The 13,603-nt window shown below is 48.1% G+C and overlaps 1 protein-coding gene across 2 annotated transcripts in view; it reads left to right on the forward strand.

The window, feature by feature from the left end:
* The window catches only part of LOC130378183 (laminin subunit beta-3-like), a 33,496-nt gene extending 25,930 nt beyond the window's left edge, over positions 1 to 7,566 (forward strand). For both annotated transcript variants that reach the window (XM_056585069.1, XM_056585070.1), the window contains 16 exons: positions 47 to 222; positions 590 to 710; positions 1,014 to 1,202; positions 1,815 to 1,970; positions 2,485 to 2,678; positions 2,782 to 2,878; positions 3,166 to 3,541; positions 3,688 to 3,848; positions 4,002 to 4,213; positions 4,508 to 4,711; positions 4,826 to 4,970; positions 5,092 to 5,299; positions 5,557 to 5,698; positions 5,864 to 6,040; positions 6,244 to 6,406; positions 6,934 to 7,566. In XM_056585069.1, coding sequence (XP_056441044.1) covers positions 47 to 222; positions 590 to 710; positions 1,014 to 1,202; positions 1,815 to 1,970; positions 2,485 to 2,678; positions 2,782 to 2,878; positions 3,166 to 3,541; positions 3,688 to 3,848; positions 4,002 to 4,213; positions 4,508 to 4,711; positions 4,826 to 4,970; positions 5,092 to 5,299; positions 5,557 to 5,698; positions 5,864 to 6,040; positions 6,244 to 6,406; positions 6,934 to 7,073 — 2,861 coding nt within the window. In that variant the 3' untranslated portion in view covers positions 7,074 to 7,566. The remainder of the gene's footprint in view (positions 1 to 46; positions 223 to 589; positions 711 to 1,013; positions 1,203 to 1,814; positions 1,971 to 2,484; positions 2,679 to 2,781; positions 2,879 to 3,165; positions 3,542 to 3,687; positions 3,849 to 4,001; positions 4,214 to 4,507; positions 4,712 to 4,825; positions 4,971 to 5,091; positions 5,300 to 5,556; positions 5,699 to 5,863; positions 6,041 to 6,243; positions 6,407 to 6,933) is intronic.
* Positions 7,567 to 13,603: the final 6,037 nt, after the last annotated feature.

A 13,603-nucleotide genomic window follows, 5' to 3' on the forward strand; every position in this document is an offset into this window, starting at 1 on the left:
CCATAAATGACTTGTCCCTGCTCACCGTTCCCACGACGACCCGTAGGTCTGTCGGGGCTGACGGGGCTGAGGGTACGGCTGACGGACCTGGGAGAGGTGCCCCGCCTGCCCGGCCGCGCGCTGAGCCGCTTCTATGCCCTCAGGGAGATGCAGGTGATGGGCAGCTGCCTGTGCCATGGGCACGCCAACCGCTGCCTGCCCGACAACTCCTCCAGCATACAGGTAACGCCTGGAGTGTGAGTGTGTGTGTGAGTGTGACTAGTTGTGTATGTGTGTGTGTTTGATTGTGAGTGTGTGTGTGAGTTGGTGTGAGTATGCGTGTGTGAGTGTGATTGTGAGTGAGTGTGTGAGTGAGTGTGCGTGTGGGTGTCTGTGTGTGTGTGTGTAAGGGAGAGAGAGTGTGTGAGTGTCTGTGTGAGTGAGTGTACGTTTGAGTGTGTGTATAAGTGTGTGTGTTTGTCTCAAGGTTCTGCACAGGTTCAAAAACATGAGATGGTTAAAGTGTGACCAGTTTATATCCCTAGAGTGTTCTATGTTAGCTATCCAACGTGTCCAGGGATCTCCAACGTACCGCTCTGTGTCCTGACAGGTGGGCGACCGCTGTGAGTGCCAGCACAACACCGCCGGGGTGAACTGTGAGCGCTGTGCTGACCTGTTCCAGGACCGGCCCTGGAGGCCTGCCGAGGAGAGACACACGCACGCCTGCCAGCGTAAGAACCCCTCGATCACACGACTCACTAGAGCCATGCTGATGTTCTCCTCCTCAGACTCTAACACGCCATACTGGTATTGTTATTATACAAGCTGTTATAGCTACAGGCTATTACTGGTATGATGGTTTATAATGGTGGTCATCTGGATTATAACTCACGTATGTGAATGTACAAATACCCCCATTCTTGTGTACCAGAGTAAGAACTGTACCTACTCCTTAGCAGTGATACCTGATTTCATAGCAGCTCACATGATTTTGGAGGATTTGCGCCCTGCTGAAAGCCTCTTCCTGTGTCTAGGTTGCGAGTGCAATAACCACGCCCAGAGCTGCCGCTTCGACCAGGCGGTGTACGAGGCCAGCGGGCGGAGGAGTGGAGGGGTGTGTGAGAGCTGCCAGCACCACACCACAGGGCCGCAGTGTGGCCAGTGTGCCCCAGGCTACCAACCCAACCCCCGCAGCAGGATGGACCAACCGGACGCCTGCACACGTGAGAGGACTATACTACCCTACAACTATACTACTATACTACCCTACAACTATACTACTATACTACTATACAGGGCAGGCGCTGGCCTAGGCGATTCTACATGTATTACAGTGAGGGGTTCAATACGCACTAACTATTAATCCCCCGTCCCCTCCCTTGTCCGTTCCGTTTGGGAACATGTTTGGTAAACATGTTTGGTAAACATGTTTTATTTAGCTTGCTTCATATAATTTAATTAATTAATTAAGGGCGCCCCAAGCACATTTGCCGCCCTAGGCGATCGCCTAATTTGCCTATGCCGATCGCCGGCCCTGCTACAACACTACTACCCTAAAACTTTACTACCCTACAACTATACTACCCTACAACTATACTGCTATACTACTATACTACCCTACAACTATACTACCCTACAACTATACAACTACACTACCCTACAACTATACTACTAAACCAACCAGATGCCTGCACACGTGAGTGGTCCATTACCATACTGTAAATAACTACACAAATTCTACTAATACTACAACTATTCAAAAATGCAGCAATCTTTTTGGTCTCTAAGCATCAGCATGTAGTGGTGCAGAATACTGATGTCCTGTCTCCTGCCAGGCTGTGTCTGCAGCGTGGAGGGCGCCGTGGACGGAGGGCAGTGTGACGAGGTCGCGGGGTCATGCCGCTGTAAGGCCAACGTCAAAGGATCCCGCTGCGACCGCTGCAAGAGTGGCTACTACGGCCTGAAGGTTTCCAACCCTCTGGGCTGCACTGGTGGGTCATCGTGGAACGAAGCACTCTATTGTGGAGTAGAGTAGGTCTGGAAAGTAAAGAGTTCTAGGGCCAAAGATCTTATGGAAAGATGTGAACTGGAAGTGCAATGGAAATTACATCATAACATCACATAGATCAGACCACTTTTTATGAATCTGTCGGTTTTCTTCTCTGAACTTTTTCAGAGGCCCGAAAAAATTCCTTTACCCAACATCATAGCACTCCCATAGCCTATGCATGTGGACATTTGCAAAGGGACCGACATCAAGGCATTTCTTTAGTAATAATATGTCTGTGTCTTGTCTTTTAATTCTTGGCACAACGGAACCTACAGACCTGCTCACGTTTAATTTTCTATTTTTATATTTTTGACTTCTCTTTCCAAGCCATTTTAGAAATGCTTAGGGTTTCTGTGGGAGTCTCCATGCCTGTTAGGGTTAGGGTTAGGGTTAGGGCTGAACGTTTTGAGAGCTGTTGTTATCAACCCTTGGCTTCTCTTGATTCTCCAACCCAGAGTGCTCCTGCTCTCCGGACGGCTCCAGCTCCCACCTGTGTGACCCGGTGACGGGGCAGTGCCCCTGCCACGCCCACTTCCAGGGCCTCACCTGTGACCGCTGCTCCACGGGCCACTGGAAGCCAGTGTGGGAGAGTGGCTGTGAGAGCTGTGGCTGTGACCCGACCAACTCTCTCAGCGACACCTGCGACCAGGTAGGAGCTGGCCACCTGGAGACAGTACTGTCTATGGAACCAAACAGAGTCTGTATTGGGGCTTTTATGTGTTCATCCTGAGTGATGGTCTCTTTATGTCTAGTCGACAGGCCAGTGTAAGTGCAGAGCAGGCTTTGGAGGGCGTACCTGCACCGAGTGTCCAGACAACAAATACGGAGATCCTCTGATAGGCTGTAAACGTAAGTCCTCTACTACAGTTACGAGCTATTACTGCTGTTGTAACAGGCTGGATTGTTATTCAATTCAATTTTATTTGTATAGCCTTCATCATCACAGGTATCGTCTCAACGGGCTTAACAGGCCATATATTTATAACACCACATAATCATATTATTATTGCAATGCTTTTAAATGACTGCATCCAGCTGGTTTCCTACCAAGCCTCTGACCTACCAGTAGCTCCCTAGCTAGGTGAACAAACCAATCAGCAGACCCTCACCTGGTCCTCTCCCTCCTGTTTGTGCAGCCTGTAGCTGTGCCGCTGCAGGGACCCTTCTGGGAGGCTGCGACAGGAAGACAGGAGAGTGTGTGTGTCGCCTGGGGGTCAGCGGGCCACGCTGCGACATGTGCAGCCGAGGTCACTGCGACTCCTTCCCCATCTGTGAGACCTGCCCCCTGTGCTACTTCGACCTGGAGGCCCAGATCGGGAACTTCAGTCTGAGCCTGAAGGAGCTTTCCCGCAGGGGGCCCTCCCCCCCCGCCGGTCCGGGCCAGCCCTCTGCCCTGGAGCCCCGCATCAGGGCCCTGGAGGCCCAGCTGAAGAGGATCCGCTCCTCGGTCCCTCCCTCTCTGAGCTCGTCCCCTCAGATGAACAAGGCCTTCGCTGAGCTCAACAGACTCAGGTACGCACCACACAGGGAGGATGGGTTCCACAGCCCCACCGATATGGTCAACTAATGTGGTATTGGTTCATCTTAAGTCCTCTATTGAGCTCATACAAGAATCATATGTGGGTCTTTATATGATGCCTTTCTTTCTGTGGCTCCAGGGACGAGATGGACCAGCTGGACGGAGCGATCTCCCCCCTGAAGCAGGTGCCGGGTCAGGACTCCAAGCTGGATGCTCTTCAAGCTATGCTGGACGGGCTGGTTCTCAAGTATCACGCCAAGAACTCTGCACTGAAGAATACCACTAATGCCGACTACACAGGTATGAGTCAGTAGTGATGAAGCTCTTTCAGTTTGGTTAATATCCTTGTTCAATATTGTCATGAACATTGATCAAAGAAGGAGGGCTACGATGAAAAAGTGAATTCTCCTCTTGAAGTTGATGCCACTTGTTCTGTTGCTGGTTTGTTTTCAGGGGCCCTCTCCACCATCCAGAAGGCCCACGATGAGTCTACGGACGCAGCCAAAAGTGTGGACGCCAGCGATAAGATAGTGGACCGGTCAGAAGCCACCAGAAAGGAAACCGAGGACCTCCGCAACAAAGTCCAGCCGGGAAACACCCAGGATCTTGAGAAACTGGACAGACTTCTGGCCACCAGACCAGACTTGACACCGACGGCTCAGAAGGTGGGCCTGTCTGTTTTTTTATTCCATACCATGTGATCTGATAACACACCAGATTTTTTCGATCCATTCCGAATTCCCAGTGCATGTCGAAGTATACATGGTTAACATGGGATGGGATATAGTGTAGTGGTTACAGTAGCCAAAAACCTACATGTTGCGCTCCCCTTACCTGCACCTTAATGATGACTGAAATCACCCTACGTTGCTTTGGATAAAGGCACCTTCTAACTAATTAAAATAGTGATGCATAAAGTTGACGTATCTCAAAATGTGCGTATTTGTCGTGTTTTCCAGGTGTGTGGCAGCACGCGTTCAGCTCCCTGCACTCCACAGAACTGCAAGGCCAGTGGTGATCTCTGCCCTGTGGCGCCCCCATGTGGTCGCGGCGATAAGTGCGTCGGTGCGCTGCCTCTGGGGAAACGCGCTGTGTCTGATGCCGCCGAAGTGAAAGACAGAGTGGGGAGTTTCAATAGCAAGATCGAACAGGCTGAAGAGCAGGTCAGGACAAATTATAAAAAACTTTGTTTGACTGCATTATTGCTGTTTGTGGTGCATGTTCAAAATAAGAATCTGCAGTTCTCAATAATATATATTTTTTTCTGTCTTGCTTAGCTTGAAGAAGCAAAGAAAACAGCCAACCAAGTGACAAAGTCTTCAGAGAATCTGTCTAATGAGATCAAAAAGGCCAGAGATGAGCTGGAGACCGATTTGAAAGACACACGCAACTTCGTGAAAGACCTCAGAGACTTCTTGTCAGGTAGGAGCTTGGTCCTTCTTCTACTGGTCATTCCTTAAAGGGCTTGTTCTACTGGTCATTCCTTAAAGGGCTTGTTTCCTTATTTAACAAACAACTGAAATCTCCCCGTACCCCCGAGCAGCCCCCAACTCCAACCTGAGCCACGTGCAGGAGGTGAGCGACTGGGTCCTGAGGGCGAAGCTGCCCCTGAGCCTGGCGGTCCTGAAGAGGAAGCTGGAGGACCTGAAAACCCTGGCCGCCGCTCTGCCCGACAGCTCCCGCGTCCTGGAGCGGGCCGGACCTCCGCTGGAGACCGCACGCAGGCTGCTGCAGCAGGCCAAGGACGCAAGGTAAGGCCCCCATGAGTAGAGGACCTGCGGCCTTCCATCTGAGAAGGCTTCTCCTTAGGAACCAGGGTTGGGAGAAAGGGAAGGGGGGAAGGAATCGTGTTGGGGTCTAAAGTCATGGAATAGCATTGCTTGAACAATTTCAGGGAACCCCAGCCGAGAAAAGGGCTTTTGCCTCTGGCCTTTGGAAAGACTAAAACGTGTGTGTGTGTGTGTGTGTGTGTGTGTGTGTGTGTGTGTGTGTGTGTGTGTGTGTTCAGGGATGCTACGCTGGGAGTGGGGGCTGACGTGGACGGGCTGCTTCAGGGCTTTGTCTCCGTGGAGGACTCCATCTCCAGCATGAGGGATAAACTACAAGACAGCATGGATACCATCGATGACCTGAACGCAGACCTCACAAAGGTAAGCCCTGGGGACGGTAGGATCACATCAACTGATCAGAATACAAAGAGAGAAATCTCTTCTTACCTGAGCCCATAAATGGCAAGCACAAACCAAATAAACACTTCCTTATTGTCTGTGCCCTGATCCATGCCCCGTCTCTTCTACGTCCTGCCTGTGCTCCAGGCCAGAGACCAGCTGACCCCAGCAGAAAAGGCCCTGAGGGAGCTGGCCCCCCTGCCCGGGGCCCTGCGGCCCACGCTGGACCAGCTCAGAGACCTCCTGCGCTCTGGGAACGGACTGGCTGTCAACGCGACAGAGGAGGCGGATAGAGCCAGGGCAGAGGCCGACCATGCAGCAAGGGTGAGGAGCGGTGGGGTCGGGGAGAGCGCTGAATAAGAAGCTGTTGATGTGATGATAGAATGGGGTCCGAGTCTGCAAAGGATGCGCACCACTGACCTATTTGGTTAAATCTCCTCATAGTCTTGGAGTATTCATGGAGTATCTGAGTTTCTGATCCTCACTGGGGAGACTTTGAGCTGAAGTGCTGCTGTGTGGGTGTGTAGGACCTGGTGTCTCTGGAGAAGCAGCTGGACCTCCTGAAGGCGGCCGAGGCCAGCAGCGGGCCCAGCGACGGCTCACAGCCCGGGGGCGACAGGCTGCGCGAGCTGCAGCAGGACGCAGGCTCTCTGGGGAGGGAGACCGGAGGCCTACTCAGCTCCTTAGCAGGTAAGGCATGAGCCACAATGTCACCAATCTGTCTGTCTGGTCACTGGCGTCACGCTGGTGTTGGCACGGGGGGCGGTGTTGGAAAACATTCCATTTTTAATGTTCAGTAATAGTGTGACAGAGTGAGTTAGCAGTCAGGTCAGGTCAGTTTAACCTTTACACAGCGAGCCATGTGTTTGGCCTCTCATTGTCATTAGATATGGCTAGGGACGTAAGTAGTTAAGGGCCACTGTGCATCCTTTATTTGCTATATTTGCCTCAAAAAGTCTTAAATAGGTGAATTAGGGAAATCAGGTGGGGAGGTGGGGGGAGGCATACCCATGAACCCCAGTAGCAAGCTAAGTTTTTATTTCACAAATCCTGTAGAAGGCCTGCATAAGGATGGATCTGTCCGGCCCTTGGCTGGAATCAAAGGATCCTGATGACTATGCTTGCAGCAGACACAGAGTGTGTGTAGTCACGTGGTCCAGTACCGCTAACACCCCCTTCTACCACCACCCCTGCCCCCCTGGGTTCTCCTCCAACAGGGCGAGCAGACTCGCTGCGCCGGCTGCAGGAAGACGTTCTGCAGAACTCTGAGCGGCTCCGCGGGCTGAACGTCAAGGTGCAGGGCCTCCTGACGAAGCTCCGCACCAGGGTCAAGGTCCTGTCTGAGTGCCAGGGCTGAGAGGCCCTCTCCTCATGTGGCGCCGCGCTTGACATTGCTGTGTGGACTCGGTCCTCCAGCTGAGTGACCAGAGCAGAACTCAGGAGCAGAATGAGCAGGACCATCAGGATTAGTTGGAACAAGATGTGTGTGTTACATGTTAACACATATTCTGCTGTACTATAGAGTACAGCAGAATACGAGTGAGGTTTAACAATTAATATTGGATTAAGAGAATTAATATGCACTACTTCACTACTATCTAGAAAACTGAGTTTGATTACAGTAGGATGTCTTGAGTTAACACAGCATCTGTGACATCAGACTATTATAACGTAATGATCAAATCACTTTTAGAAACATCCTTTCAGATATGACCATTGCGTCAACTCTTTATCAGATTATTTATATTTTATATGTTTCATTAAGTATTTTGTACTCGCAAAATGTTGTGGAGTTCACCCGTTACAATAAAAGCTATGTTTTACATCTGGTTTGTGTATTAGGTTTATTGTAAGGACTCAAAGGGCAGCAGTTGAAAGTGTTCATTCTCGTCCTGAACATGAGGCCATTGAACACTGCTCAATTGACCTGCTTCTGATTGGCTAAAGGAAACGCCAGAAGCTGTCACCTACAATTACTCAAACACATTTCTTTGAAATTAACACACTCCTAATAACCTCTTAAAGGGGTCCTATTAGGCTTTTCAGTTTTTTCCTTCTCCTATTGCGCTTTACATATGTTGGGGTATATAAATGGTTGACAAATTTACAATACCACAAAATTCCCACAAGGGGGAGTAAATGACTACCGCAAATCACAGTTACTGAGCTGCCTAGAAACGGCTCGTAGGGATTCTCTCTGCGGCTTTCTTTTGCTTCCAGTATGAGGTGACGTAAGCATGTACTTTTGCTGGGAGTCATAAGGCGCGTTCACTCTCCTGGTGATAACTAGCGATGGATTTCATGATTATTTTCCTTGATTCAGTCAGTTCGCCAAGGAGAACCTGGTGAAAAAAGCAAGACAGCGTCTGTACCATCTTAGAAAGCTGAACAAATTCAGAATATCCAGAGAGCTGCAGAAAACATTCTACTCAGCAACAATAGAGTCTGTTATTTCTGGAAATATCACAACCTGGTACGGAAATAGCAACTCTCAGGATAAGAAGGCCTGCATAGAGTTATCAGGTGTGCAGAGAAAATCACCAACACTGCACTCCCTGGACTTCAGGATATCTACACTAGGCGTTGCCTGTCAAGAAGGGCAAATACAATTTTAAAGGACTCATCACCCAGGCCATATAATGTTTCAATGGTTGCCCTCTGGAAAGAGGCTTCATTCTCAAAAGGCCAAAACAGAAAGATTGAGAAGAAGTTTTTCCCCCAAGCCATACGGACAATGAATGCAGAATTCCCCCCTCTTCATAAACTTTTTATTTTTAGTTAAAATGTTTTGAGATGGACGGTATTTGTTGTACCAGGGAAGTATCTTTAATGTATTTTTCTTTCTTTCTTTTACGCTATGCCGATCCGCTTAGCACACGTTTCTCCATTTTCACTGTGAAATTGACGTTCCGTCACGTTATTTATTTTTTAAAATGTGATGTATTTATTTTGCAAATCAAAAAGATTCAAATCCTTTAATGACCAAAGTCTTTGCCATTTGAATTTTTTTAAATAAAAAATAAATAAATAATATAAATATATATATATGTATATATCAAGGGCCCCCCCATTGGCCAGGGCCAATGGGGGGGCCATGTGCCCACTTTGCCCATGCGGTAATCCGTCATTGAATCTAATCATGGAATGCATGGTTCTCAGCATGGTCGGTCAGACTCAGCTCCTCCCTCGTTCTCATTCTCAAACGATCGTGGAAGTCGGTATTCAATCAACACAACATTACTATTTTAACCAAACGCAGCGGGATGGGGGGGGGCTAGTTGATTATTGGATGTTTAACCAAGTGCTTTTGCTGGGAATATGTGTAGATTTGGGTGGGGACCCAGGCACCAATGTCAAATGACGACTGAAATGTCCCCACTAATATTGAGGTTGAAACGAAAGAAAAGCGCCTTATGCGGTACACAAAGGGTTAAATTCCCACTTCGGTACCACCTCCCAACATACGTCTTCCTTTTTATACTACCCAGCCTGTTCGGTCGCGGCTTCTCGTAAGGAAAGTTCCTCTGTGTCTTAGGCCCCGTCCACACGGGGCCGAAATGGGTGAAAATCCACACGGGGCCGAAATGGGTGAAAACGAACCGGTTTCGTTTTATGTGGTTCAGAAATATCTCCGTAAAGACGGAGTCATTGCAAAACCGCATCGAGCTGGAGAAACGCTGTAGTAAATATTCAAGGCGCTGGTTCTCCACAGAAAAAAGTGGAGGGCATCAAGCCTGCGCGCATACAGCCTGCGCCCTGTATACAAACATTCAGTCACGAGGAGATTCAACCTTTTAAATTGAGCAGAAATACTTTTTAATTTACAGTTGTAACCGACGGGTTTCTGCGTTGTGTCTTGTCTTCGTTGAGTGAGGCACAAACAGGAGTCAAGTTATGGCGGTTTATTTATTTGAACCCATTAGTACCGGATGCTGCACGGCGCAACATTGCATCTACCGCCGATTGCTGCGTAGCGCAGCTTTGAATCTCCTGCCGGCTGCTGCATTGTTGATTTGTCGTCATTTTCATGACAAATGCAGCATATAATGCATTGTCATTGGTTCAAATACACAAGGTGGGTCTTGTTGTTTTCTTAAAACCACGTGACCAGCAAAACGTTGTTGTTGGCCGACAATCACGTCAATCAATCAGACATACACGGGCAATGTTGAACTTTTTTCCCCTGCAAAAATGGCTGCGATCGACGAGTACTGTGACAGCGGCGGCAGCGATTTGGAGTTGGGAGAGAGTGAGGAGTTTGAGAGGGAGGTGGAGGTAGAAGGGTTTGTACCTGATGATCCTTTGGATCAAGCCCAGGAGTGGTATTTGTGGGTTGAAGGAGAGGAGGAGTAGGACGACAACGACTTTGCTGAATTTCAGGTGGACTGGAAGACGGATGGATACTTGCCCCGAAATCCCAAGCAGTTCACTCGCAAATCAGGACTGAAGCAGCCGATTGCCGTGGTTGAAACCCCCCTGGACGTATTTTCAAAGATATTCACTGATGAACTTTGAGACATGTTGGTGACCCAAACAAATGTTTATGCTGATCGGACGCGCGGCCAGACCCCATCAAACTCGAAGTGGAACCCCGTCTCCAAAACCGAGATGAAAACGGGCTCTGCCTCACTTTTGGTATCCTGAAACTGCCAGCACGCCGGGATTATTGGAGGCAGACAAAGTGGCTGTACCAGACACACACGTCCCGAAGGCCATGGCACGGTATTGTTTTGACATGATCTGGAGTTAATGATTTGTATTCTTGCACTCTCTTCCGAGTTCCTATGTCTTACAGCGCACTGAAGTCTCTGTCATAGCCATTAACGATAGTGGTGCTATAGCCTTCTGCTACTATTAATATAATAATGCCATAATTATTAAATAGCATAATAAATAGCAGTGTTGGGCAGTAGCTTCACTACGTGTAGAGAAGATAGTAACTTACTACAATCCTCAGTAGCTTGTTGGTAGCTTCACTTTATCCTGAATCAACTAACTTGTAATAGCAAAACTCATTTATTGATCAAGTAGCTTGGCCACACAAGATACGATTCCCTGGGGTATTTCTCTGGCTAAACACAGCACAAACGTTTGTAGTATTGACAATATCCCTGCAACATACAACATACAACAAATATGATGGCAATGCTAGGCATAAACTCATTCATCTTATGTGCATTTTCAGATATCTCCATCTCCAAGACAACATGGACCCTGCTGTGGACAAGTCTGACAAGCTCTGGAAGCTCAAGGGATTCATGGACCTTCTCCTTGTCAGATTCCAGGATCTCTACGAGGTCAATGGCTTTGTGACCATGGATGAGTCCATGGTCAAGTCCAAGGGACGCCTGGCCTTCCGGCAGTACCTCCCCATGAAGCCGGTGAAGTGGGGAGTAAAGGTGTGGGTGATGGCGGAGAGCAAGACAGGCTATGGCAATTTCCAGGTGTACACGAGGGCCCTTCAGGGTAAGGCTGAGAAAGACCTGGCTCACCGCATTGTCGTAGACCTGGCCAATGGATAACTTTTACCCTGGTGTACCATTGATGGTGGACCTCAAGATCAGGGGGGTTACAAGCTTTTGGGACGGTGTATGCTAATAGGAAGGGCTTCCCCAAAAGCAAGGACCTAACAAAGCAGGCTGGCATGAACAGGCACGAATACAAGGTGGTGCAGCAGGATGACCTGACCTTTTGTATATGGCAGGACACCAAGGCAGTGATGGTCCTGTCAAACTTCCATGACGCGACAGCTTTTGGGTCAGTGAGGAGGAAGGCGAATGGTCGTGCAGCTGATCGTGCCCGTCACCAAAAGAAGTGCTCCCCACCAGCCCAACTGGAGCTTCTGCTGAGCATGATCTGGTCCAGATAAACCAGAAGAAAACCTGCAGGGAGTGTTCTCTGAAGCCCAACGGCACCGACGTGTGTCCTAGGTCCACACTTATGGGGTGCAGGCAGTATGACCTTCCTCGGCACCGCGAGTGCTTCGTGCACCACGTCCTTCGCCACGCGAGTTGATGCACCACGTCCTTCACCAAGACTGATTTGTTGTGTGTGTGTGTCCTTTCCCCACCCTCCCCACTCCTTTCCCACCTCTCTCTCATACCAAGGTGCCTTGGTCTGTGTTGGCATGTTTTAAAATTGTATTTGTTATATTAAGTGTTATTTGTGATGTCATTTTATCACATAAAATATTTTTCCTTACAAATCTGATTTTGAGATTTTTTATAAAAATGTGTTGGTATGTTAGTGCTAAGGGAGGATGTTTTAATACAACCTGTGAGTCTTACCTTTTAAATGCAATTGATTTCATGTTTCTATGTGCTACAGAGGGAGATATTAAAGGCCCACTATGCAACAATTTTAGCCAAAATAACCTTAATTATGCAGGTTGAGAGTCGTTCTGATCGTTCTACAACCATTTCTGGGTCGTTTGGCGGGTGTTTCATTGCCCCAAGTCACTTCTCCAAGGAAATAGCGAATATGCATCTTGCTCTGTTCGGACCGACACAATCCGGATGTGACGCAGCGGAAGTATCCAAACGCGCCTCTAAAATGTAGTTAGATTGTAGTTTCGAAAATGCTTTACGGCACAGACACACCCCCAAACATGGCACCGGCTAAATATAAACAGCCAGTTGCGAGGCAATTGTTGCATTCATCATGGATCAATCGACTGATAAGGGACCAAAGAGGCGACTGTCGGTGGAACAAAAGAATAAAAAGAAGTTGGACCAGAAAAGAGACCAGACACGAGTGAAAGGGGAACTATGCAACTTTTTTGGCTTGATTTACCTTAATATAACAGGTTAAGAGTCATTGTGATGGTTCTTTTGTTTGTGATCAATTTTTTATTGTATTTTATATTTCATACAAGAAACAGTTACACATATACACAAGTAAGACAACATAACACATAATACTCAACCATACTCCCCCCCTCCCCCACCCACCCCCAGGTCTTGCCTCCCACAAAGACAGAATCAATAATTTGAGAAACTCAGCAAATTTGTTCAATAGGCCTAATACTAACATGTGAAATAAATAAAGAAACAAAAAGAAAAGGAAAAGGATGAAAAAGCAGTGAATAAGGCGTAGATACAGTAAGCCATGACTACCCTCCCAACATACTGTTAATAAAGGTGGACCATAAGTTAATATTTCTAGCTTGGGCGCCATGCATGCTGGCCACAGATCTCTCTAATTTAGCCAGATCTATGACTGTGTTCACCCAATGTTGGTAGGACAGGTCATGAGGAGCTTTCCATCTCTGTGCTACAAGCTTATTAGCAGCAGTAAGGCCTACCAAAAACCAGCGTTGGTGCATCAGAGAAAGATCTAGACCCGTAAAATCACACAGCAATAAGATAGTTGGGGAGCAGTGGATGGTACGCCCAAGTACTATAGACATCCTATTGGATACCATACTCCAAAAGTCGCTCACCCCAGGGCACTCCCAGACCATGTGAACAAAGGTACCTATAGTACCTAGAGAGCAAAGCTGGCAGTTAGGAGATGGATTTAATTTCATCAAGAATAATTTATGAGGAGTGCAGTAGAGTCTGTGTATGAAATTGTAGTGAATCATCTTGATGGTTGGGATTACGCGAAGATAGGTCAAGCTTTGACCAGACTATGGACCAATTGATTGAAGAAGGTGCAATTGAGAGATCATGGCTCCAGCGACTATCCACTTGCAAAGGTTTTTCTGCATGTTTGGACATAAATGTGTATAGAGCAGAGACCAAGCCTTTGGTAGATGAACTACCACATATTTTATGAATTGGATGAGGCACCATGTTTTCACCCCAGGGGACTCCGTATGCCCGTAAGGCGCTGCGGAGTTGTAGGTAGAAGAAAAAGGAGGTGCCGGGTAAGTTGTAATGCGAT

The sequence above is a fragment of the Gadus chalcogrammus genome, unplaced genomic scaffold, assembly GCF_026213295.1.
Source record: "Gadus chalcogrammus isolate NIFS_2021 unplaced genomic scaffold, NIFS_Gcha_1.0 GACHA069, whole genome shotgun sequence".
Classification (NCBI taxonomy): Eukaryota; Metazoa; Chordata; class Actinopteri; order Gadiformes; family Gadidae; genus Gadus; species Gadus chalcogrammus.